Source organism: Cimex lectularius, unplaced genomic scaffold (genome assembly GCF_000648675.2).
Source record: "Cimex lectularius strain Harlan isolate CLEC.00 unplaced genomic scaffold, Clec_2.1 scaffold233, whole genome shotgun sequence".
Classification (NCBI taxonomy): Eukaryota; Metazoa; Arthropoda; class Insecta; order Hemiptera; family Cimicidae; genus Cimex; species Cimex lectularius.
In genome coordinates this window covers 309,017-336,356 of record NW_019392939.1, presented here as the reverse complement: position 1 = coordinate 336,356, position 27,340 = coordinate 309,017, and the positions used below count along the sequence as shown (strand labels likewise).

At 32.8% G+C, this 27,340-nt stretch overlaps 4 protein-coding genes across 6 annotated transcripts in view; 2 read left to right on the top strand and 2 right to left on the bottom strand.

Annotated features, from left to right (window-relative positions):
• Positions 1 to 10,855, top strand: part of LOC106673788 (tumor protein p53-inducible nuclear protein 2) — a 36,734-nt gene extending 25,879 nt beyond the window's left edge. The window contains exons 3-5 of the mRNA XM_014406058.1: positions 7,794 to 7,990; positions 8,047 to 8,378; positions 8,475 to 10,855. Coding sequence (XP_014261544.1) covers positions 7,834 to 7,990; positions 8,047 to 8,378; positions 8,475 to 8,627 — 642 coding nt within the window. The 5' untranslated portion in view covers positions 7,794 to 7,833 and the 3' untranslated portion in view covers positions 8,628 to 10,855. The remainder of the gene's footprint in view (positions 1 to 7,793; positions 7,991 to 8,046; positions 8,379 to 8,474) is intronic.
• Positions 1 to 17,372, bottom strand: part of LOC106673758 (uncharacterized aarF domain-containing protein kinase 5) — a 96,245-nt gene extending 78,873 nt beyond the window's left edge. For both annotated transcript variants that reach the window (XM_024229427.1, XM_014405983.2), the window contains exons 1-2: positions 17,206 to 17,372; positions 11,472 to 11,509 (exon numbers count right to left, since the gene is read on the bottom strand). The gene's annotated coding sequence lies outside the window, so the exon portion shown is untranslated. The remainder of the gene's footprint in view (positions 1 to 11,471; positions 11,510 to 17,205) is intronic.
• Positions 14,535 to 20,929, top strand: LOC106673794 (L-lactate dehydrogenase A chain). 2 transcript variants are annotated; one of them, XM_024229431.1, is made up of 9 exons: positions 15,751 to 16,297; positions 19,056 to 19,187; positions 19,344 to 19,504; positions 19,669 to 19,786; positions 19,847 to 20,020; positions 20,075 to 20,248; positions 20,316 to 20,430; positions 20,498 to 20,621; positions 20,688 to 20,929. In XM_024229431.1, the coding sequence occupies exons 3-9, from the start codon at positions 19,376 to 19,378 to the stop codon at positions 20,850 to 20,852; spliced, it is 999 nt and encodes a 332-aa protein (XP_024085199.1). In that variant the 5' UTR covers positions 15,751 to 16,297; positions 19,056 to 19,187; positions 19,344 to 19,375; the 3' UTR covers positions 20,853 to 20,929. The 2 variants fall into 2 exon arrangements, with proteins under 2 accessions (XP_014261557.1, XP_024085199.1); XM_014406071.2 differs by lacking the exons at positions 15,751 to 16,297; positions 19,056 to 19,187 and adding an exon at positions 14,535 to 14,779.
• A 2,168-nt stretch (positions 20,930 to 23,097) lies between these two features.
• LOC106664489 (kinesin-like protein KIF3B) lies at positions 23,098 to 25,589 on the bottom strand. The gene has a single exon (XM_014390244.2). It carries the CDS (start codon positions 25,312 to 25,314, stop codon positions 23,119 to 23,121), a length of 2,196 nt encoding a protein of 731 aa, XP_014245730.1. The 5' UTR covers positions 25,315 to 25,589; the 3' UTR covers positions 23,098 to 23,118.
• Between the last annotated feature and the right edge of the window lie 1,751 nt (positions 25,590 to 27,340).

The window sequence follows — 27,340 nt, the reverse complement described above, 5'->3', positions numbered from 1 at the left end:
AGTCAGATTTAGGTCCTAGAAGTCTTCGTACTTGTCCAAGTCTTCTGTTGAGTTGTCTCTTGTCTTGTATGGGGATTGCATGTCAATCTGCTGTCTAGGTATAGTATCGCCGGCATCTCTTTGTTGTTGATGTACAGGAGACTGTTTTTTCAATAGAACGTACACTGAGTACATGCTGCCTTACAGAATTCGAGTTAGAGGGCAAAATTGCGGTACCGTTCGCGAAGGTTGTAATGATGGAATTATTAAGGTAGACCAGAAGTACAAGTCATATAAAGATTAAACCTTTTTAATTGAGATTATTAAAAACTTATTAAAGTGGTTTGACCCCTCGCCACCCAACGAATAGCGCACAAATCTGTATGGCACAAATTACTTAGCTTTTAGAATACAATTGGATTCATGTTGAAAAATATTTCTGGACGATAGCTCACAAATACACTAGCAATGCCAGATGAAAAAGGTAGAAGGGATCAATTTTCATCATAGATGGTATATTTTTTCAAATTAAGCTTTAATTAATGGTTTTGTGATTGTTTGACATGGGCTTTTGTGGTATAGTTTACGTTTTTGTTTGATCTCTACTTTTGTACAGTGGAAATGATGAACAGTGTGTGTTAATGATATTTCTGTTGTAGAACAGTTTTTAGTTCTAATTTTTTCTAATCATTTGGTATATCGTATCAGGTTTTGCATGAAATTCAACACAAGCCAACTTTTAAATCGACCGAAAATGTGGCAAATCATTGGGTTCTTTACATCAACCAAATGAACTGAGAAAAAAATTAAATTTTGATTGGAATTTAACGAATCGAAATTTAATCGAACGTTTGAGAGAATTTTCTTGTTTTAAATCATCTCAATACTTTATTACCTTTGGGATAATATTTTAAAATGTTGGGAATGTGAGGATAATATAGGTTTTTGCTATAATTTCAACAGGGTAGCAAGCGATATTCGACTGGCGGTAAGGGAGATAAAGGAAATAAATTATCAATATAAGCCCGATAAGAAAAATCGTTTAACATTTACATTTTTTAAACAAGCAAAAATGTTCTTCTTGATTTTTGACGTTGTTATTACAAATTAGCATACCTTTCCGTTACCATAACCGATTCAGTTTTATCGTTTTATTTTCAAAAGTATGATAATTCAGTTTATAAGGATATAAAATTTATCATAATGCCTCTCCCTAGTAATTATAGGAAACTTATTTCCCTGTTTGCACGATGGTTTTTATATAATTATTTATTTTCTGAAAGAAGAGATATCCTTCCCAGGGACAAGAATCAAAAGGCAAGGTTCGTCCTATGAAACAAAATCAACCGTACCTTTCACCGTTGCCAAGGTTACGGAAAATGTAATTTGTATTTCCTACAGATGCCCTCTGGACTTGGTTGCAATTGGCATTGGCTGGATATTGTTGCGTGTATTGTTTGCTAAACCGGCGAGTAGGAAGTCAAGTCGGCCGGTGCTTTTTCAATTTTGCACCGACGGATGAATTAAAACAGTCTTCACAATCAGCCTTTTCAGGGTGATTTCAATATTGAAGAGGAAAAAAAAATGCGGAAGCTGGCAACTTCATAATGTCGCGATTACGACATCGAGATCAAGATCAGACAAGTTATCACGACTAACCACACGGACTTGATTTTTCCCCTCCACTTGTAAGAAAGGATTCGCAGAAATTTCTTATTCGATCAATTGAAATGCAGAAAAGGTCATGGCAAAGAGAAAAACTCAGTTAACAAATAATTTCGTCACGCTTGTTCATACTAATAAAAACAGTATGTAGCTAGCTCAAAGACTCAAACTGGTCTCAATAGTCAGTCACCAGCCTATGCGGCTTGACCTCCTGAGCAATCTTCTCATGACCTCGTGGTGACAGCGAAATAAGGTATGATCTCATATCTGCGGATTCCGCTGAGGACACGAGCATAAAGGGTTCATCTCTTATCTTAAATATATAGAGGTAATCGTTATTTAGTAAGTGTCCACTAAGAATTATTGTCGTTTTGTGAGTTACTTTACAGATAGTTTCAAGTCTATTATGTATTATTGGGCAAAACTTATTTGTATGAGATATTTTTGTCGTTTCTTGTCAATGTTCTTCCCAAAGAAATTGACTCTTCCTGGCCGATATAAATAATACTTAGCTCCTTAGTGCTACTATAAGTTCGACATCTAAAGGTGTCTAGCTACTTTAGCTGCACTAACTGCTGCTTCGTTTCTTATGCCGATTGTGAATCTTTTCTTTTAAGGAAAATAATTTTTTGCGGATGTGATGTAATGTTGTTATTTTTTGGGTTGCTCGATGGCTACCCTGCTATCAGTACTTATTAATGCCGATATTAAAGTACCACCTTCATCGGTCCACCGATTTAGCCAGTCTAGTGCTTTCAGTATGGCCCAAAGCATTGGCATGTAAAAGAATTACATCAAAACTAGTCAGTGAATGTATCCAAAATCTCCAAAACCTGGGAAAACACAACAACCTGATATCTTGGGTGCCAGGGTAGAGGGGAATTCTGGGAAGAAGTAGACCAACTGGCCAGAGGAGGATCTGCAAGACCATACATAAGCCCCGAACCTATCCTTGGGAAAACAAAAACAAACATAGAATCCTCCATCGTAGAATGGATCCAAATAAAACAAAGAGAGAAGTGGATAAACTCTAGCAGTGCTAGACATAGTAAACTTATGATGAAACAACCCTCACCAAAATTGGCAAAAACACTGCTGCAATTGGAGAGGGCAAAACTCAGAGGAGTGGTGGGACTACTAACCGGTCACTGGTATCTGAGAAAACATCTACACAACATGGGTATATACAATGATGATCCCCATGATTATGTAATGAAGAGGAGGAGACAGCCATTCATATCATCTTCGAATGCGAAACAACAGCTCAATGGAGGTTTAACCTAACGTACGAAAAAGACTCAGGGAACCAAATTGCAGAAATAACAGTTTATGACCTGATACTTCTAAGAAGAAGGATTGAGACTATTGACTGAACTATAATAAGCCTGAAAATAAGCCAGAAGGCTGCAGTGCCTGGGGAATACAAACCCCGCTTCCCAGTATCCTTTCCACCATACCATGGCCCAAAGCTCGGTTTGATTATTTGAGCAACAGTTGTCTAACTTAAAAATTAAAGATATGTTAATCAGTGATCGTAAACTGCCTTTTCTTCGCCTTCTTTTATGTCTATTGTTGATGTATGATGCCATTGATTTAGAGTAACGGAGATTCTACTGGCAGGGGTAGAAAGCATGATTGAGGTTTCCTTTTATTGGCATAGAATCTATCTGTTGAATTTTAATATGTTTGGGGACTATAGCAGCCAGGACATAAGGTGCTTAAAAGAAAATTGTTTTATAGCCTTTAATGATTCGCAGTGCGATCCTCCGTTGAACTTTTCATTTATCTTTGATTTTATTTCTTTTTAAGGGCTTCGCTCCATACTGGAGCTGCTTTGCGAGGATGGGCAAGATGGCACCAGTGCAAATACATATACAATACAATAATACTTCAAAGCCCAATCCTCAATATACTTTAGCAGATCGAAGTGCTGATCGATTGTGAAGCTTTAGTACATATAGCATCTTTGTTTCACCATTTTTGAACATGAAACTTGATTGTCCTATTTAGTTAATAAATTTTTTACTACTTTCAAACATTTAAAAAGTTTATTTTTTAATGTCTAAAATGGCATTTTAATTAATTCATTTCATGGTTTTTATATAAGGTGAATGTGTAACACTTCAAGCTTAATTGACTTTAGTGAATACGAAGGATGTGGACAATTATGTATTTAATTATTCAAGGGCCATTATTATTTGCATTTTTAAACAGTGCATCGATTGTTGAAAAAAAATTTACACGTCGCCTCACGAAAAAGCATCAAAAAGCCCAGTTATTTGTTTTCTATTTCTGCAAAGAAACCCGAGGGTAAGTTGTCGACGGGCACTCATCTAAAGCCAAGCTTAATCGATAAACCGGTCCCAGGGGCTAGGGGCTTTTTATTCTCTAAAACTAAACAAATAAAAATATTAAAAAATCCCATTGTCGCGTATTCAAAACAGAAAATTTTTTATGCATCTCCCTTGGGATGTTCATCTTTACGACAAAGTAGTTGAGCAGGTCCAAATTGTGAAAATATTGATCCCGAGTTCCCCCAACAGTATACAACGGGTAACTGAATCTTGATTCCATGGATCAACTGTTTCCTTCTTGGTGCTAGGACTTTTATATTGATTTTATAGCGATTTTTTCTATCTTATCAAAGATAGCAAGTTCCACCAGTAAAACCACGAATAAAATCGAAAAAGTGCCATACTTTTCTCTCTCATTCGTTCCAATTATAGATAAGCATAAATTAGATGAGCAAAATTACTATTTAAAAAATATATATATAAATTGTAAACCTATATATATAAGAACGTTTATAGAAGAACAATCATAAATAAAATTAACATTCTTTTCAAGAAGAAATAAACTTGCAAAACTGGTGCAGAAGGAAAAAAAACAGATAAGAAACTGCCGATAAAAGTCACACAATGGTGTAATAAATAAATGAATCTCGTTTCCTGCGTACACGAAGCATGACCGTCCGGTTGTCTTTGCAACATGAAACACTTTTCACTTTATGTTGATGGGGTAAAACAAAACAAAAAAAACTTTCAAAAAAATTAACAGCTAAGATAATATATAAAATATTCATCAGGGGGTGCCGTTAGGGACATTTTCTACCATGAGACACCTTTTACTTTATAAACGGTTTTCCTCATCAGGATCGTTAGGTGTTACACCCGTCGACCACTAGGAGTTGCTGGCCTCCAAGAAAAACGAGAAATTACCGTTCAAGGTTCAAATATTCAGACATATATTCCTCGGTTGTCTCATAAAGAAGAAATAAAAGGGTGGGAAGGCAGTCGCCCTTGTTCATCTCCATCCTTTTCCCCCCTACCAGAGTCAAGTCCCACCTCTGATCGCAGAAGAGAAGGTTGGATGAAAACCGTGTCACAAAGGAACATGAGAAGCTTCAAGAAAAAACAAAGTTTGTCGTCCATCCCCAACAATAAACACACTACAGAAATATACCTACCCTTGATTTCTTGGTTGGACTATATTTAAAATTGCGCCAACTCTTATTAATAAATTAAGGATGCAAGCCAAATCAGATTGCCATATGACTTCTTTGGTAGCCAGTATACATTTTATATAGAGGCTTCTTGTCCTTTCTGAAACCCTTGTTCGAATTAAACAATATATTTCTCAACATCTTACATTGATTAACTACCTCATACTACTAAATATACAGGGTGTATCAACTTTATAATCCACCAATTTAATTAGGAAAAGATTAACTTTAGCAAAAAATGGTTTGTACAAACACAAGTTAATTTTGGCTAGAAATCGGAAGAAGGTAACAGATTTAATATAACTTTCTCATTTAACTGGGAAATGTCACTATTGTTTTAAATGAAAACCCCATATTTTTATTGTACAATTCGATCCACTTTTACTGAAAGGAAAATTTTGATAGGATCTATCATTTTGAGTTATGCCCGACGGAAGATTGTTTTTTGTATCAAGATGGCCCTCTCCGTTTATTTTGAAAACGATTAGAATTAGCAAGTTAATGTTGGATAGTAATCGTCTCAGAATAGGGTAGGGTTATCCTAACAAAATTTTCCTTTCAATAAAAGTGGTATAAAATAAGCTCTAGAATCGAACTGTACAATAAAAATATGGGATTCTCATTTAAATAACAATGTTACTGTCATTTCCCAGCTAGATGAGAAAGTTAAGTTAATCTGTTACCACCGCACGATTCCTAGCCAAAATTAACTTGGGTTTATATAAGACCATTTTTTGCTATGTTAATCTTTTCCTAATTAAATTGGTGGACCATAAAGTTGATGCACCCTGTATGACGTGACAATTAGGATAAGATGAATTAATTATTTATTAACAACCAAATGTTTTCCATGTTAAAAAATGGACAATTTCTTTATGTTTTGTGGGTGTGAGACTAAGTAATTGAGAAAAAGAAGGAGAAAGTGGGAGAAAGAAAGAAAAAAGAAAGAGAGAGAAAGAAAGGGAGAGAGAGAAAGAAAATGAGAGAGAAAAATCTAAAACAAGGGAGAAAGGGAAAGAAAGGGGAAAGAATATGAAGTGCAGGAATAAGTATAAATAAAGAAAGAGTTCAAAATAACAAAGAAGAAATAAAGAGAATTAGAGAGAAAAGGGGAGAGTGAATAGATAATAAATGTTCCGTTTATTTCAGGTGATTAATTATAATGAGAAAATATCTGTATAACGGTAAAAACTGCAATCTCTGAGAAAATGTACAATAAGAAAAAGTTACCGGAAAAAGTTTATTAACATTATTTCTCTATTCTACGGTATCGAAATAAACCCTATCACAAATATTTATCAAAATCCTTGCCGTTTAAAAACAAAATTAATTCAGCCAGTACAAACTTCTAAAAGCCCTTGAAAAGTTATTTTATAATGAAGTGAAAAACAACTCCCCAGGGGGTTTAGTACGATTTTTTTTAACAGGGGTCAATAAAATTATCAAGAAATCAAATATATTATATAGGGTCGTTTCTTTTTAATGCTTAAAGGGGTCAAAGTGAATAAAAAAACCAAATTGTATAATTTTGTATTGTTCCCGGCTTAGAAATAGTTGCCTTTGAAACGAGACTCACGAGAATCAACATATCTTATTGCCTGGCCGATTTAACACAAAAATGACACAAGACCGATTTTCAATCTCCCCTGGCAAATCCCATATTGAAAGAAGAAAAAATATGAATTTCAACACACTTTGAACTCAAAATCCACCGAAAATGTTGCTGTTTTGTAAATAAAGCTAAAATAAATCCTCACTATTTTTTCGCATTTATTTTGTCTAAATTCTAAAAAGTACATTATTGTTATTGTAAGGATAGGTGATATTAAGGAAGAACGGAAAATATCTTGGAAAATAATACTACGGGAGTTAACATCTTATCAAATTTACGTACAAAACGTTATAATGAAGATAAAGAAAGTGGAAGATGGCAAAAATTCGTGTTCCATCTGCTTAAGTCCGGGGTAAACAAACAATTTAATGGTAGGGGGTAATTTATGCTTCAATGTTGCCTCTCCTGAACATCAGGCATACGAAGGGACCTTTTTTTCCCCAAACTTTCTGGTTCATAGACCAACAAAGGGGAGGCAAATGCACATCTACAAGGCTTTATGAAACCTATCTTCGATTTCTTCGATTCAAAATGAGGTACTGTTCTGTTTATAGGAAGGATTTAAAATTTCTTACTTGGGACAGTGCATATTTTATATTTATTACATGACTTCAATAGTTAAATGGATTGAAAATTCATGCCAAGACCTCTTGGAATGCATTATCACCCCTTTGAACTTGTCTTGAGGATTTGAATTTACAATCCTGTTTTGCAAATCACTTTTAATTAAAACAAGCACAGGGTGTTGACAATTAATTAAAACAGAATCGGGTTTTAAGCAAATTGCAACATTACCCTTTACATCAAAGAGTGGGTTAATTATGACAAAGCGTCAACATCAACAAGAATATAGATTTCTTCAGTTTTCCCTCAATAATTCAAAGAATCATTTCCCATTTAAAATGCGTTAATAAAAAAAAATTTCATAATAGATAAATCCATGTAATATAGCACAGCTATATATTTTATTAATTATTATTACACAGCATTTTGAAGACATGCTAACATTGGTTCTTTTCTAAATTTTATTTTCAGATCTCAAAAAAACCTTTTTGATAGAACAGAAACAGAAAAAATGTTGACCAACTTGGCGAGTTACCTTCTGGGGTATGGGGACTCTGCACCGGCTCCTCAGGAGCCACAATCATCTTCGCCTGAGTCGAAAGATGATGACATAAGACTGAAGGTCAGCGAGACTGAGGAGGACGAATGGTTAATGGTGGACACCTTGGGTAAGCGATTACTAATGGGTTTTTTAACACTTATTTTAATTATAAAATATTTTCAGAGGGTGCAAGAAGTAGGCGGTCTTCAACTGCCTCTCTCCCTTGCTTCCCCATGGAGGAGTCATGGTTTGTGACTCCTCCGCCTTGTTTTACTTCGACGGGTCCTGTGATGGTGGAGACCTCACCACTTGAAAACTTGCTCATAGAACATCCTAGTATGAGCGTATACCACCATAGGAGTTTAGCTCAGCCACAGAGAGAGGCATTGGCGGTTAGGCCTAGAAGTCTCTCCCCTGTCCAACGAGTCTCTCCGGCAGTAACGCAAAGGCAAAGAGCGCCCTTCCAGTTGAAGCAGATGGTGAACATGCAAGTTCAGGCCTTCACAGCTCAAAAGGTATTTAAAATCAGATTCCTATATTGAAACAAAATTCATGTTAGAAAACTTATAAAAATTGTCATTTCATTTCAATCAATTGTGCTTTGCCTACAGAAGGAGAAATTCAAGGAAAGCCTTGCATTGAAAGCAAAGCAATTGGAGAGAAATAATAAAGTGAGAGACGGAAACAAGAAAAACAAGAGGCACAGGAGAACCGATCTCCAAAGGAACCACTCTGGGGTCAACAACAACAGGAAGTGCTGCTAATTATTTTGCAAAAACAAAAAATTAACACACAAAAAAATTGCAAAAATAATTGCACCCCCAAAAAAATAAATAAATACAAGTCAAGGGAGATAATATAAAGCATACCTCCAAGCTTTCTCACATGATGTTCATTTTATGCTATCATCCAAGGCTTCCTTGTGCACTAGAAGTTTACAATTTTTTTTAAATGAATGTTTTTTAAAGTTTATTTAAATGTATTATTATTAATTATAGTTATACATATAAAATTATTTATAGCAAGTTAATGACAGAGAAATGAATTTTAATAACCTACGATATATTTACTAGCACTCTGTCATGTTTTATAAACTCATTTGAAATTACATCCTCTATTTACTGGGGCATTTGATATTTGATTATAATAATCAATATGTACATAAATTGTATTAAAGGTAACATAAGTACCGCATATCTTTATGAGAACCAATAATTCTATCAAACAAATTTGTAATGATCTTTATGATAATCCACAGTCTTTCATTTGTTTCAAATTGTCTAGGGATTTCTAGTGTGATAAAAAGATCACTATAAAAAAATTAAAATAAAATAATGCAAAAACCATTATTTGTAAATTACTACTACAACTTATTATTATTTAATGTACCATTTATTTGTTTGTAAGTAAAAACAAATTACCGTACCTTGTATTTAAATTGACAAAAAAAAAATTATATATAAATATATGTAAATATGTTAACTTCTTTAATCCATTAATTATTTCTTTTTAAAAAATGTAACTTTTATTAGTTATGAGTTGGAAATATATATAAAAGTATACGTTTATTTAATCTGTTTAATGGATATAGATAGAAATATAAATAACTATTATTTGAAACTTATATTTAACATGATAGGAAGTTATATTTGGTTGGGTTTTATTAGACCAAATGAAATTTTCTAAATGAATATAACAGTCTACCTATTTGTAATATCTCTTCAATTACGCCAAAAGAATATTGTTGTATAACTTATTACAGTCAATGAATTTTCACAAAAGTGCCTTTCAAGAGGCTACATTACGTAAACTCATTTTATCTGTCCTTTTTAGAATGTTGTGCATTATGTTATGTATGTATTTTTTCAAAGTTCAAAATAATGTGTTTGCTTGCCTAACAATCGTGTGTAAATTAGTGTTGTGAAGAAAAAAAAAGCCTAATTTTATTATTTAGCACCAAAAACACCATACATATTGTTGAATGCATTACAATTTAAAACCATGAGTGTTCAAAGTCTATATATTTCTACAATCAATTTATAAAATTAATTTATTTTCTTATTATTGAACTGTGACAAATTAATGTTTGTTTGGAATAGATTGTGGTAAATAAGTTGAATGGTAGAAACTGAAAATGGAAGTTTTCATGATTGTAAAAATACAGCCAAATAAAACAATAAAAAAAGGCCTGAGACTAAATGGTGTGTTTATTTTAACAATCTTAAAAATCTTAAATGTTTATACTTTATTTAAAAAAAAAGCATTTCATGTTTTGGCTGTTAAAATCTTATATAGTCAGCAAGCAATGTATGATAATGTTTCTAGCAATCTCTTTAAAAATTACAAAAATAATTAAAAAAAGAAATAAAATATTAGCTGTGAGGTCATAAATTGACTTAGGAATGTAAAAAATGAAAGTGTATTCAATATTATCGTAATGAAATAGTGTTGTATGTTTGTTAGATTCGAATGATTGTATTTATGTATGATGTGAATCGTTTTTCTTTTAGATAAATGTGTGTTTTAATGTACCAAGACAATGCAGTAGAATTGATCTCATAATTATGCAGTAAGCCATGTATTATTACTATTGAATGTTTAAAAAAACACCATGAATACAAAACTCAAAATTCTTCAAATCATATTACCAATAATTGTGCTGAGTCATAAATATTTTACTGTGAGCTAAAGTATGAAGAATTAGTAAAGTTGAGTCGATGTTAAAAAAAGAAAAAAAAAAAAAAGAGTCCTGCCAGTTCAAATGATGAAATGTGTATTAATTGTAATAAATACCAGTCAGCTAATTTTCTTTAACAAACTCTTTAACCATACAAATAAAAAATGAAGTTCTATTTTGTTACAATTCAAACGTTATGTAGGGTACAAAAATGGGTTATAAAAACACTGCCCTTACAATTGCTTTTGTAAAGGCAAAAATGTACCAATAACTCGTCAAAAAAATTGTTAAATTAAAAAAAGTGTTGACACACAAGTTACTTTATTGTCTAAATAAACCCACATCTATCACATATTTGCATAATTTGTACAAAAGATTTATCTGTATTTAATAGGTCTGCGGTTGAAATTTAACATCAATCTGCTGGAGCAGGGGTTGGCACAACTCATTGGGCATGGGGAATAAAAGACAACTTTCCATTTATAAAATTTTTAAAAATACATACACTAACATCGTCTCTATTCTTCACACAGCTATGATTTTGATAAATAAACTATCAAATATTACTTTCATTAATAAAAATGTAATACACACTATCAACACGACACACAATAATGACACATCTACACGGAAAACAAACACTATAAGCCCTGAAGATGAACTCAATAAAGATCGAAATGTTGGCACGATAAAGAAAATGTTTATTAAACCTACGTCACACCAGACCGCATCTCACGATCTCCAAATAATAATAAATATATATTTATGGCACTTAAATTTTATTTTTGTTTGAAATTTTGCTGACTCCTGTGTTGGGGGTTAAAACAGTCTTCTTGTGAAGAGAAATTAATAACACTTAATAATAACATTATATATAACACCTAATTGACAATAATTATTATCATTTAATTTTATAAAACCCATTTCTTACCTTATTCATTTTCAGTTCAATAATCCCTTGTGATGCACCTAAAACAGAAAAATTAACATTATAATGTACATTAAAATTTATTTGTCTTACAAATAGTTCTAGGTTATATAAATTCATGTTCAACACTGAGGTAAAATTATTATTAAATATTGATTGTTTCTAGGTTTGTTAAGTAGGTTGCACGTTTCTTAATATGCGGACACCGCCATCATTCCTGCCCTTAACAAACATATGATCATTTGAATTTATATGCTAGAAAAAGTACAGTAAAAAGTAAAAAAAAGGCTTTTATTTTACAATACAATTATCTATCATATGAATATCATCCTGATATGCCGATGTTTGAAAAGATCGTTTCGCCTATAGGCATGTTTTGGCATTTCACCAGATCCACCACTGAAGATAACAGACCAAACAAAAGAAGATTGGATGGCTGGCCAAGATGAAAAAGCACATTTTTTTTTTATCATGCCTGATATCCACCAATCTTCATTCTTGGCTAGCGGCCTTTAATGCTTTTAATCGAAATTATCACAACAAAATGGGTCAAACTATTATAATTTTTTATTTTTCATGTTACTCGAAATTATAAATCAGTCAGACTCCCTATCACCGAGCCCTTGTGTCATCAAGGGAACAAATTTTGTTTACAAACAACTGAGGCTCCTCAGAAAATACACTCAGTATATGGTGATGATTAGGAACCAGATTTATATGTGAAATAAAATATGTACATGTTTTAACAAATATACAAGGACAAAAGAAATATATTTAAAATAAAACACACTTAATTATGCATGTTTGAAAAGAATTTTATAATTTATACATATTAATTGAATAATGTATAAAAAGGAAGAACATAAGTTAATAAAATAGACAATAAATCTTTAATTTCAAATTTATTTGAAATAACGTCCATTTTTAAATTTCATAAATAAAAATATAACTTTCTAGTATTAAAAAATTCTATAAAATAAAAACTATTTTTTTAACGATTAAGGAATTATATAAACATAATTGCATTATGTATTTGAAAAATGTGAAGAGATCAAACAAAAATTTAAAACTAATCTACAAAATTATTTGAAATTCTGAAAACCCTCTTACGTTTTTTCCTTAACTTTTTTTTTAATTGTATAATAATTTTGTTGTTTGTTTCATTAATTATGAACCAAAGTATGTAAATTAAGTGAAATCCTACAAATATTCACAAATATGTAAAATAAAATACGGTTTATTTGCTTCTAAATAGCTCGAAACATGAATTAAAAGTGTGTGGTGTTTAGTGACTGTTAGTTAATGATTATTTGGAGATCGTGAGATGCTATCTGGTGTGATGTAGATTTTAGAAAAACCTTTTCTTTATCGTGCCAACGTTTCGCTCGAACACTTTGAGCCCTGAAGATGATCTCAATAAAGATTGGCACGATAAAGAAAATGTTTTTCTAAAACGTACATCACACCAGACCGCATGCCTCCAAATAATCATGAATTAAAAGGTTCAAATGCATTGTACAAGGCTCAGAAAATATATGAATGCATATAAATCCAGTCCCTATTAATGATGAACTCTCTGTCTGGAAGGTGCATTTTCAGTTTTTGAAATTTCATTATGGATTTTGTTAAAGAATTATAAATTATTTTGGATAGAATTATCACTTGCAATGAAAACTAGGTCCTGTACATATCAACGGCTTTCATGTGATGAAAAAACTAGGAAATTTGTAGTCATTATTTCATGTATGCTACAAGCTTTTGATTCCAGGGCATCACAGGAGTTAAAAAATGATGGAGTGAGTACATCAATTCAATAGATGAAAATCACAATTCTACTTACTAACTGATTTTGCAGTGATCCAGATTTCGAGAAAATGTTCATCATTAGACTAATGCTAGTTAACTACCATTATCTATAGTCTGTTGAACATTTAATACCCGAAATCCAGATCACTGCAAAACCAATTTGTGAATAAAACCATCCTTTTCAACTATTACAGGACATACCGATGTGCCATTCTAGATTAGTGTCATTCAAAACTAATAACTTTAATCCAGGTTTAAGATTCCAGGTTAAGCCACCGGCACATGGAAAAAAATTCAACGGAAAAATTAATGGTCAAAACTTTGCCACATTATCTAGGTCTATCACCAATATATCAAATCAAAAGCATATAAAATTTTTGAAAACCAATGTCTTGAATCGGAGTTGACTCTTTTCTAGACAATTCAAAAATTATGGTTTGCAAAAGAAGGGAATGCAGAACCACCAAAAATGGAAAGTAGTTCTTTAATTGGCAGTTAATTGAAACAGTAAAAATATAAATATTTGGGGGTTCTTTAATGTTCTCTTTGAGATTGGATACCCATTTAAAAGAAAAATTAGCTTTTGGACAAATTTAATATAAATAGTGTTTGGCAGAATCTAATGTCTAACTCTTAAGTGCTTTGAATCTAAATACAGTGTTTTATTCTAAATCCCAATTAATGTGTTCTACAAATCAAGTTTGAGGCTTTAGGAAGAGGAAAAATTTACAAAGGTTTTTTCCGTTAAGAAACTGTTTGGTCTTCCTTACATCAGTCCAAATTATATTGTAAATTTAAAACTGAGCAAAAGTTGATGTTTGTTTAATTACCCTTAATCATTTAACATTAAGTACATTTAACCTTAACTTTGCATTTAAAATGTATTTTAAGTTTTAAAATGCCTGCAAGTAGACTAAAATTATGTAATAGCTAAAACAATGGAGAAAAATATTTCTTGGTGTGCTAAATAACATGTGTAACAAGTTTAATACTTAATACAATAAAATAATATAATAAAAAAATATAATTCACGTCAAGAGACGTACTTATAAATTCTTTGAACCTGATGAGATTTATGCTTGAAATCCGGATAGTTGTAAGCAATAAATTTTTGAGTCCACATAAAGTGGGATCTGATACGTAAATATTTTAAAGCCTTACTATATTATAGAAAATTAATAACGGAAGAGTTTGATTTTTGTTTTTGTCATTTTAAGTTTTGTTCCCATAAGTTTATAAATAATATTAATTTTCTACTGCATCTCCATTGACAGGTAATCAAAGCAGATAATTTATATATTTTTTGTAATTATTTTGTGAATAACCATTGTTACTGCTACTGCTATACTATTAATTTACTGGACTTTCTGCCAGTCCCACAACATTTTAGTCCATAGAAATGAAAGGGCTCCTCACATCACCACTACCTGCTAAAAGTGCTTTGTCAGAATAGTCAGTCCACCATTAAATTCCATTGTGTATGTTGCTGCTCTTCCAGAATAAAGGTAAGAGATTTCTTTTTATAAATGAGTCAAAGTGAACCTTTAGTAACACAACTAAATTTCTAGAGTATATCTGAATCCTCGTTAGAAACAATTGTTTTGTGTTTTTAATAAGTACATAGTTTTATTTTTTACAGTTCTCATTTTTCCTTGGTCCTTTATTTGGTTGACTTTTTGAGATAAAGTGAAACCAAAAGTCATTGAAGATAGATATATTAGACCGAAACGTATCTGACTTAATAAATGCCTTTGTGGAAAAGACAATTTATTTCCTACCTGGGCACTCTCAACACGACACGTCTACACAGAAAACAAACACTTTGAGCCCTGAAGATGATCTCAATAAAGATCGTAACGTTGGCACGATAAAGAAAATGTTTTTCTAAAACCTACGTCACACCAGACCGCATCTCACGATCTTCAAATAATCATTAACTAACAATCAGTAAACACCACACATTATTTCCTACCCTTCATCTTATTAAGAAGTTCCACAAAATCAGGATGGGCTCCATCAAAAAATTAGCTATGTTTAGTATTTTTTTAGCGTACAATTTCCCATTGCTATTTTAATTTTTTAACATTCTCACAGATGACAAAATGATCTGTGAAATCCAATGGAGTCTATACTCAATGGCAAAACATTACAACAAAATGTGAACTAATAGAATTTAAAAACAAGCAAAATTTTAAAAGTGCTATAACTTGAATTAGAGCTCAATGATGTGATGTCATTTATGAAACATGCAAATCAATAATTTATAAATATGTACTTCCTGTTTTTATTTAAGTTCTGTTGTTATTAACTAAAAATGAAAGATGACGCTTTTATGCAAAATGTCTGTAAAAAGTTTTTTTGCCTCTAAATAAAGCTTTTTAATTTGATGGTTGTTGAAGACGTGTAAATAATTAAATGTGTAAATAATAATTTGAAATTTTAATTAATTCATGAGTAAATGGTGGTTTAGTAAAACGTAGTAAAAGCTACGTGTATTACATTGAAAAATTAATAGCAAATTAAGTTAACTGAAAATCATAATTTGTTATCAAATTTTTTTTTGAAGTGTAAGGCTAGAGGAAATGAACTGCAAACTTTTTGAAAGTATTATGTATACAACTATGTGTATTAACTAAAAGGCTTTTTATCTCAACTTAAAAACCTTAATTAATTGAATGTTATTAATTGGTCAATTGCGGACCACGAAATTAGTGAAATTAACTAAAAGTTTCAAATGCATTTGTACAAGGCTCGGAAAAATATATGAAAGCATATAAATCCAATCCCTATTTATGATCAACTCTCTATCTGGAAGGTGCATTTTCAATTTTTGAAATTTCATGATGGATTTTGTTAAAGAGTTATAAATCCTTTTGGATAGAATAATCACTTGCAATAACAAGTAGGTCCTGCACATACCATCGGTTTTCATGTGAAACCTAGAAAATTTGTAATCATTATTTTACGACTACAAATTGTTGTACACTATGAGCTTTTGATTCCAGGGCAAACCATCACAGGAGGTAAAAAAAATTTTATTTGGCTATGTTTAGTATATTTTTTATCGTACCATTGCTATTTTAATTTTTTAACAACTCACGGATGATTATCCAATAGCAAAACTTTCCAACAAAATGTGTGAACTAATTGAATTAAAAAACAAGCAGAATTTTAAAAGGTACCATAACTTGAACTAGAGCTCAATGATATTTCATTTATGAATCATGTAAATCAAGAATTTATAAGTACTGTGTATATAATAATGTATATTAACTAAAAATGAAAGATGGCACTTTTATGCGAAATGTATGTAAAAAGTTTTTTGCCACTAAAAAAAGCTTTTTAATTTGATGGTTGTTGAATATTTGTAAATTATATAACAAAATAGTTTAAAATATTAATTAATTCATGAGTAAATGGTGGTTTAGATACAAGCTACGTATATTACATTGAAAATTAAGTTAATCAAAAATCATAATTTTTATCAATTTTTTTTAAGTGGACAGAGGAAAGGAACACAAAAAAAATTTTAAATTTGCAAATTTAATTTTGATACTATTTAATTTAGAAATGACAGTCGATCGCTTTATTATATTTTTATTTGTGAAGTTGTGATCCTTCAAGCAATTACGCTTGGATTGAATGTTATCATTAAATAAGAACTTGACGAGAGTTGAGTTGGTGCACGTGGCGCCAAGCACGTCCCGTCAAACGTAACCAGCAGCACGTGGTGTCCCAAATTTTAGTTCCATTTATTTTAATTCTGTCTCATCCCCAAAAATGAATTCTTTTCGGAAAAACCGCCCGTATTGGGATTCTAAAAGGGAAAAATACATAAATCCCACGTGCAGGCCACACATCGTGCCGCCTGCTGTTAACACGTCCTACCATAAAAAGGATCATGATAATTTCGAGTTTTTATTACACTTACCGGGTGACGTTAAGACCCGGGGGAAGTTCTACACGTTAATTTCCTCAACTTCTTATACGTAGATCCGTCATTTACGTAATTTTGACACGAGGTTAACCGTAAGAAGCACATACGGAGCCAAAAGGGCAGAGCTGGGCTGATAGATTGGACATGAATGGGCGGGAGTGAGGGGCGTGGCCCTATCACGGTCACGTGGTTCGCCCCTACAAAGCATCTATAAATAAATTATAATACCCTAATAACAAATAATATTAAACTTTTCAGTCAATTTTTAACCTTTCTTTATAAAATAGTAATTATTTTTACAAAGAAATTTATAGAAAAAAATATGAAATTCTATACAAAGAAACATAACCATTAATCACACACTAATTAATATTTTAAAAAATTTATAAACAAGTTCTTAAAAACTATGATTTATTTAAACCAAATCTTCAAAGTAATATCCTTCTCAAAATATTACTTACAAATGCAAAAATAATCGTTCGATTTCGCGGGGAATATTTTATTTGCAAAAACATGTCTTAAACAAAATGGCTAACCTATTTCCAAAATTGCTTGATGCTGCTTTAGTTGCAAATCGCTTTAAATATTGCCACTTTAAGACTACAAAATTATTGGTAGTCCTAAAATCGATAATAAAACAAAAGAGATAATGGGATAAAACTAGCAAAAAGCTGCACTCGAACCTCTTCTTGGTGGTGACGGTCCAAATGGTTGAAAAGAAGCTGCTATACATAAAAAAAGTAAAAGTTAAAAAAAGTTAGCAACTCTCGCTTGTTCTAGTGAATAGGCATTGGGATTTCTATTAATTTACTTTATTCGTACTTTTTTTAAAATATTAATAAACCAACCAAATTCAGCATTTGTTTTGGTTTGGAAAAAAAATTCCCTTTTACAAAACTGATCCCCTTAATTTTTCAGCAGCAAAGTTAAGGCTATTGAGGCTTCAATAAATAATCAATCTTGGCTTAGAAATACATTTATAATATTTCTTTAGTTATAAAAAGAATGAAATATTAATAATAATAATAACTAACATAAATAATTTTAATAAGTATATACTAATGTAAATGAGTTACTTAATATAAATACTAAGATAACTAATTAAATAAGAAATAAGATGTGAACAAATATTGATTTTTTTATATCTAAATTTTAACATATTTAAATTAAATTAATTATTTAAAAATAATTTTATAGATTGTTTTGAAATAAATACAGTTGTATATTGTTAATCTTTGTTGTTACTGTGGCACGTATTATTGTATCAATTTTGTTTATCTGCTACTTAAATTGTTTGTAACCTCATGTTTTATTCTTTGTAAAGGGTGTTTGATCAGTATGTACAATTTCTTACAATTTTAAAAATTTTAGCTTCTATCATAACAAAATTATGAGTTTAGCCAAGTTGAGTGGACAAGTACCAACCATTGTACACCTTTAAAATAATAATTACAGTTTTAAAATTACGTACTAGTAATGTATGGTATATAAACACTGATTTTTGTGAATTAAATAATTTTGAAATACACTAATCTGTATTAAAAGTTATGACCCATCACTATTTTAATTAATAAATAATTCTTTATCATAGACAAAACTTTTATCTAATCAGGCAATAACTACTTGTAGTCTAATAGTTATTTGAGGGCAAAGAAATGAGGTAATTTAAAATTGTCGCGGAGCTCTTTATACCACCCTGGGCAACATTCGCTTTCAATTGAACAGTTGAGGTAATTGTAAATTTAAAAAAAAATTGAATAATAGATTTATTTGCTATTTTTACGCCCATTGTTAGAAAACAATTATATTATTGTCACATTTTTTGATTAATTGTGTTCGATTAGATTTATTGATGGAAACTACAACAAAAGAACCCCTCCACTAAGGCAACGCCTACAGCACCATAAAAGCATAGAAAGTTCCAGTAATTTACTGACAATCATTTAAACTACACCTTTTTCCAAAATAATATAAAGGTATTAAGAAAGAAACCAAATTTTTGTGTTAAACATTAAGAAGAATATAGTAATAAGTAATAGTTTATCAATCAGTATTATAATTTGTCAATAACCAATTAAAAATTTCATTTTGTTCATTATTCAGGAAATAATTTTTCATAAATTCTTTTGTAGGCATTCCCTCTTAATAAGAATTTTTTTAAAAAATGGCTGAAATGTTAATGATGAGCAAAGTTTCAAGTGACGAAGAAACATCATCAGTTGTGTCAAATAAAGTTACCATTGTTGGATGTGGTCAAGTTGGAATGGCATGCGCCTTCTCTTTATTATCCATGGCATGTATATACATTAAATTATTTGGCCAGATATATTACATTAAGTTTCTACTTTTTTCACCTAGTTGATTAATTACTCTTTTAAAAATGTAAAATTTAACTATTAACCATTTCCTGTAGAACTGTATTTCTTTTGAATAAATTTTAATATTATTATGTTTTAGAATGTTACTGGCAATGTTGTCTTGACAGACATAGATGCCAAAAAATTGAAAGGTGAAGTTATGGACCTTCAGCAAGGAAGTGCTTATATCCCAGGGTGTAAAATAAATGGAGGATCAGGTTTTATACTAGATGGATTTTTCAGAAAGTAGATTTGACAATAAAAAAACATTTATTTAGATTATGAAATAACAAAGGACTCAACGATTTGCGTAATTACTGCCGGTGCCAGGCAGAAGGAGGGACAAACTCGGATAGATCTTGTCAATCAGAATGTAGGACTTTTAAAGCATATCATTCCCAACTTGCTCAAGTACAGCCCAAATGCAATAATTTTATTGGTGACAAATCCAGGTGATAGATCGAGCAATTTTTACAAACCTTTATATAAATATTTTAATTTTTCAGTCGACGTTTTAACTTATGTTGCATGGAAGATCAGCGGCAGACCTTTAGGTACTGTAATAGGTTCAGGGACAAGTCTTGATACAGCCAGATTGAAGTATTTAATTTCTGAAAAGGTCGGCATTAATACTCAAGCCATTCATGTTTGGATTATTGGAGAACATGGGGATAGTAGTGGTATTTAATATTTTTATATCCAACTATTATAATAAAAAGTGAATTAAATTCACCAATAATACACTAGTTCCAACTTGGTCGAATCTTCAAGTTGCTGGGGTAAACTTGAAAGATCTCAGCGATACTTCAGGCCTGAAAAACACCGAGAAACTTAATGAACTGCATTTTAATGTAGTTAACAGGTAAATTATGGAAAACAGACAAGTTTTTTCCTCCACAAATAATCAATTGTGATTTTTTTCCTTCCAGTGCGTACGAAATTATAAATCTTAAAGGATACACTTCCTGGGCAATCGGACTGAACATAGCCGACATCTGTAAATCAATATTGCACGACACTAAAAACGTTCATGCTGTGTCTACACTAGTAAAAGTATGATTTTTTTTTCCAATTCAGCCACCTGTTTGTTTTTGAAGTTTAAAAGGAAAAGTTTTCCAGGGTTTTCACGGTGTCAACGAGGAGGTTTTCATGTCTTTGCCATGCGTTCTTGGAAAGGGAGGAATTTCACATATAATCCCGTTAAATATCAGCGACAATGAAGAAGATGCTTTCGTCAAAGCAGCGATGAAGTTGTGTGAAGTCCAAGAAAGTGTCGCACTTTAAAAAAAAATCTTAATATATTTTAGAATATACTGTTACATTAACCTGCAGAGGGTGTATTTATGAAAATAACAAAATTTGACGTGACTCAGTTCCACATTTCATTTTTTTTTTTTTTTTTTTTTTTTTTTTTTAATTATGGCAAAGAGCAAAATATAAATTTACCTTTATTGCAACATTTTATTGATAATAATATACCACCATAAAAACAATTCTAATCTAATGAAAAATATAAGCATAAATATTTATAATATAAAAGACTTGAAATTAAGAGCATCAAATACTTATTAAAGTAACATAACAAAATAAAATAAAAACAATTCTTGTCATACAGTTGTTGAGGAATGTTGAATCCATTTGGTATCGCAGACAAAGATCAAACCACTTTTAAAATACTTTCTCCATATTATTCGCAATTAAAAATCCAACAGCTGTGCCCGGATTCAAACCCAGAACCACTAGCATGGCAAATATAAGGCAGACACACTAGCCACCCGGCCACTGCAGTCTCTTACAATATTTATTTAAACAAATTACATTTTTTTTTTCAAGATATTTTAAAAACACTTTGATTGATTATTTTTAACTTTCCACTCTTCTTCCATGAAGTTTTCCTAATTAACAAGACCGTTATCAAATAGAGTTATTTACGTACTTTGCATAATTATGTGAGCATGTTATGATCGTTTTGTTAATTTTTTAACTTCCACATTTTTGACCCAATAGTACAATTTTGAGTTGGTCCTCCATTTTTGGAATCTAAACGATATCTGGAAGGAAACAAAGATATCTTTAAGAAGATTTTTTAATTTTATTTATTTATTTTTTAATTGGCTCTTTCCTATAACTGATTATTCAACAAATTATTTAAAAATTCTCTTCTTGTGTTGTTTTTTTGAATGGTTATCACTTTTTCAAATAACAATATAATAAACATTGATATAGGGGGCGTCGGTGGCCGCAACAGTTTAGGCATTGACATGGTGCTCATCACTGTAAGGTAAAGGTCCCGGGTTCGAATCCAGTGGCCCTGCATTCAACCCCGACATATTTACAAATGGGTTTTTTTTTAAAAACACCGGCACCCGAGAGTTGATATGACCTCGGCCTCGTTTAAAAAAATAAATAAATAATAAATAAATAAGCATTGATACGAGCAATGAGATGAAAAATGTACAATCTATATGCATGTCTTTATTGACATCTTGTATTATTTCTTCTGCTCCATTGTCATCTGTAAAACCTAAGAAATTATCATCAGATCCATCCATGAGTTGTTAGAGGACCTCCAAGATTTTTTTTTACAAAAATCAAATAAAACAAATCTATAACAAAAAAAAAGATTAAAATATGATCACCTAACATTAAATTATAAAGATGATTATACTTGAGGCTTGAATGGTATGCAGTTCCAAAATCAAGAGTTTTCTCTTTAATGGCTCTGCCGCGGCTGAGATAAAAAAAAGTAAAGTAATTCATGTCATAAAGGAGAGCTTGCAATCTTAATTACAATTCCATGGACTATGCTGGGATTGAACCCAGGATCCCCATGGCAAATACAAGTTGGATGCCCCTACCACTTGACTGAGATAAAAAAATTACATGTCATTCCCCATTCTTGAAAACTTAGATAACAAATACTAATTACTTTCAGCACAATTGGAACAAATATTCAAACTAAAAATACAATAAAAATGAAATTGCGGTGCACAGTACCACCATGCACCTGCTGCAGTTTGTAAGAGTATAGTATTAGCTAAAAAGCTGTTATTTTAAATTTAATTTGTTTTAATATATGTAAATCATAGTAATCATTGTCAATACATGATCATACTTTCATCTTAAGTTTTAATCCATAGAGAATCCCTGTGTAAATTAATAGAAATAATTTCATATGAGCAAGGTGACAAACAATCACGCAACTCAGGAAAAACAAGTGATTTATTAATATATAAACGAGAACATAATAAACAAAAATTAACAAAAATAACAATCATTTTCAAGCGTGTAGATTGCACTTGCTTTGACTATACACAGTAATAAGTTATACTGACAATACTTTATTACGGATTTATGGCAATAATGACTAGACAAAGCATTCTTTTACAACATAAAGAATCTTAAATTAAAAATTACTGCCTATGAAGTAGTCTTCCAAAATAATTAAGATGGATTAAGGAATGCATTTATTAATACTGCATGCAAAAAATACTATTGCGGTAAAAAAAAAAAAATGAGATCAAAAAAATTGACTAAAATATTTATATATTTATTTTGGCACAAGACCACGAGTTTTTGGATACATAGGTTTACTTGAAGGTGGCCTTGAAGATGTAAAAGGAGTTTTAGGGCGTTTTGAGTTTTTCAGAGAGGCAGCTGATGCATCTACATCTATGTCCTCTTCCCCTTTTAAGGCAGCCTCTAGAGCAGAAAGGACGGAAGGAGCAACAGCTGGCCCACGGTAGTCTTTTGTCGTTCTGTGAGGTTGATCCAACTCGAGTTCGACTATGTTTTCACCTTTGTACCTGTAATTCAGCCCGATGGCTCTAGCAGTCCTGGCATACTCTGAAAATGGCCTTCTCTCGGATCCGTTAGCAACAAGGCGGGTCAAAATTTTGGTCGGCTCCGACTCTGGCATCAGTCTCCAAGCATCCTCTTCATCGTCGTAAAACAGCCTCGAAGATATGCGCTTCTTTTCTTCAGGGGGGATGAAGTTGTCGATAATCAATAGTCTCAATTTATAGTCTCGCAACAGTTCATTGTGATGACTTTCAAGTTCTCGCCTGTCGAAATTGAACTGTTCATTTATATCATTGATCTCCTGCCTTGTACTCTGAAGCTTTTGATAAAGTTTACGGACTTTATTATTTTTTGCCTCCACTTCCTGTTGCAGACTAGCGTAAGTTTCTCGAATCCCTTCCATTGACTCTTCTTTCATTTCCAACATCTGTTTCATCTGAACTTCCCTGCGTTTCCTTTCGTTTATTTCGATATTCCTCTGCTCTAATGCTTTTTGCTGTTCATTTGTGTGATCTATGATGTTCTTTCCACCTCGAAGCAGTTTGCTCTCCATAGCATTGATCTTATTGTTCAGCTCTTCAGCGTATCTCTTTTCCTCGAGGATCTGCGCTTTTCTCTTTTCGATGTCATGAAGAAGCTCTTTCCTTTCATTTTCGGGCATCTCGTTCTCGTAGCTCAAAAGTTTCTTTTCTTTCTTTTTCAGGCTCTCTTCCTCTTCGATCAACCTCTCTTCGTGCGTCTTCTCTTCGCTCTCCCCTTCCTTCTTCCTCTTTTTCTTTTTAGAAATTATACTTGTCGAATCGCTGGATTGTTTCAGTAACTGTTTGAGACGTGTTATTTCCTCTTGGTACTGTCGGAGTAATGCGTCTTTAGGATCTTCATTTATTCTTGGTTTGTTTTTGATATTTTTAGCACGATTGGCATATCTCAAGGTAGTAAGGCTCTCTTCGTAATTGTAACTCGCCGGGCCAATGTTGGCCACCATTAGAGTTTTTGAGTTTCCACCAAGCGAGTCTTGCAGCAGACGGGTCAGCTTCGAGTCCCTGTAAGGGATGTGCTGCCCCTTCCCATCAACCAGTGCGGAAATGACGTTCCCCAGGGCTGAAAGCGAAAGGTTTATTTTGCTAGCCTCTTTCAACCTGGTACCGGAGGATCCAGTCTTCGTCTGACGTTCGCTTCCGGCCAAATCGACCAGGTTCAGCTTTCCAACCCGCACTTGGTTTTTTATTTCAGAACCAGTATCGCTCATTTCAATGGTGACCATAAATATCGCATGCGACCTCGAGCTGTGTTCATTCATGTTTGTGGCTCCTATCGTTCTGTTTTGATTGCCTAACGTCATGACCCGCTCGATCTCAAAAACGTTCTTACACACGAAAGACTGCAAATCCTTGACGTAGACCCCCGTATCGAGACTTTCCCTCAGCTCGTATCTCTTCTTCGGATTCGAGTCGAGAAGGTCCCTTATCTCCTCTTGGTATATCTCCAGATAGGAGGCGCGCACCAGGTACTGCATGTTGTCCGTTCTGGAGATGTGGGTGAAAATCTGTTCGAACGACCTCGGTATAATGCCTTTGTTGCCGTTTTCGTCCATCTTGCACCCTTCCATCGTGTACGTCTTGCCGGTCCCCGTCTGGCCGTACGCGAATATCGTACCGTTGAAGCCTTCGAGGACGGAACTGACGAGCGGGTAGACGGATTCGTCGTAGATGTCTTGCTGCGTCGCGGACTGGTCGTAGACGGCGTCGTACGTGAACATCTTCCCGTTCGACCTGTCGTCCTCTTTCGGGTTGAAGATCTCGACGACACCCCTCGTCGGATACACGTCGACGACGTTCTCGTGACCGTGCATCAGCTCTTTTTCGTTCATCGGACGACATCGCACCACAACCTGGACGCACTCGTTCCTCGACGCGGACTTGCTCCTTTCCGAAGACGAGCTCATCTCGAATACAAAAACTGTCAACTCAATCCGCAATCGCCCGCACAACTATCAAACGTCGAGCACCGCGTTCCCATTCATCTTCTCACGACCATCACCGCTCTATTCCTCGATATTTTCCTTTTTTGTTCAAGTAATTTACTTTCTGATTTGAGTTTCGAAGGAACTAAGACTGGGGTGGGGAGAGGAGAAGAAAATTAGATAGGTAACACTGGATATTGGAAACAAAAGAAGACCAAAGTGATTTGTTAACGGGTAACAATAACGAAACCTTCTTATCAACTATTGCAAAACTTATGACAAACTTTTTTTTACATAATTTTATTCACTTTTTAATAACTGTCAAAATAAACCATTTCTATTTTATTTCTAAAAAAAAGAACTTTCTTTCTCTAACAAACCAATACATAACCGTGATCTCGCTTGACAAAATGTACTGTATAATTGTGTATGTTTTGATGTCCAAGTTTAAACAAAGATTTAACGTGCTCTATTTATTTAACATTTTCATCACTGCTAATTCCTCTTTTTCACTGATTTTTAAGCTATAGGAACTTATCAAGGCAGTTAGGTATTCACTGGACAAAATAAATTTTCGAAAATTCTTATTAGGCTGGTCTTGGTCTTTCGTACGCCATCAAACCTCTCTCACTCTCACTCACTCACTCTCCACTCACCCTCTCTCCACTCACCCTCTCTCCACTCACCCTCTCTCCACTCACCCTCTCTCCACTCACCCTCTCTCCTCTCACCCTCTCTCCTCTCACCCTCTCTCCTCTCACCTCACTCTCCCTCCTCTCACCTCACTCTCTCTCCTCTCACCACACTCTCTCCTCTCACCTCACCCTCTCTCCTCTCACCTCACTCTCCCTCCTCTCACCTCACTCTCTCTCCTCTCACCACACTCTCTCCTCTCACCTCACTCTCTCTCCTCTCACCTCANCTCTCTCTCTCTCTCTCTCTCTCTCTCTCTCTCTCTCTCTCTCTCTCTCTAACCCTCTCTCCCTCTCACTCCCGCTCCCTCTCTCTTCCTCCCTTTCACTCCCTCTACCTTCCTCTCACCCTCCCAGTGTATATGTATTATAAAAAGGAGTACGCGTTCTGAGTTGGTTGAAGTGCACTATAAGAATCTGAAAATATAATTATTTTTGGTGACTGATAGAGGGCTCATCTAAAGCATTTAAAATGGCAAATATTCTGTGTTGTATGAACTGAAAAGTGAGAGTAAACGAAATAAAGTTTCCAAAGATTGACAAGTCATTTTCAGCACTAGTCATTCAACATTATACAAACAAAATTAAAATGTAAAAATAAATTTAGTTTTCTATGCACAAAAGGAGATAATATTCATCTTATTGTACTCAATCATTTTATATTTTTCGTAATGAGCTGTGGTATAAGTTTTGGTAGAGACCTTTTAACAAAAATTTTACATTGAATAACATTCTACTTAAAACAAGCCCAGATGCATATGGGATGTCCATTAATGTCCTGAAATATGTTAAAGAGTCAATATGTGAACCTCTATGCCATTCAAAATAAATTTATCTTTTAATGAAGTACTTTAATGAAATTAAAGTAACTCATATTTTCAAAAAAAGACAAAAAGGAGTGCTATTTATAACACAATCACCCCAGCTACAGGTGAAGTTAAAACTTTGGTAACAGATGACGAAGCGGATTCCAAGCTTATACGCTTTATATTTACTGTTACAATTCATGTGGAGAGACGTGGTTATAAATTCCTTCAACAAGATGATGAGTTATAAGCTTGAAATCCGGATTGTTGAAAACAACTATGAGTAGGAATTAGCTTTTAAAAAGACTGAACAACATATTCACTCTACAATTTATCATTTTTATTAATTTGTTAATCAAAGAATTAATGGTTATAATGCAATCAATCAGACGATTATCAGTTGAACTAATGTTATTATTTTTTATCCAGCCCAAGCTAAGCAAAGAGCAACCAGGTTTTACTTTTTCTTAAGTCTTACAAGTTGACGAGGGATGCTTTTCACAGACACAA

Bases quoted from the DNA above. Each gene is read 5' to 3' on its own strand.
- LOC106673794 (XM_014406071.2), top strand. From the start codon at position 19,376: ATGGCTGAAATGTTAATGATGAGCAAAGTTTCAAGTGACGAAGAAACA. The intron at 20,249-20,315 runs GTATTTAATATT...ATAATACACTAG, and splicing joins AGAACATGGGGATAGTAGTG to TTCCAACTTGGTCGAATCTT. The intron at 20,431-20,497 runs GTAAATTATGGA...TTTTCCTTCCAG, and splicing joins CATTTTAATGTAGTTAACAG to TGCGTACGAAATTATAAATC.
- LOC106664489 (XM_014390244.2), bottom strand. From the start codon at position 25,314: ATGAGCTCGTCTTCGGAAAGGAGCAAGTCCGCGTCGAGGAACGAGTGC.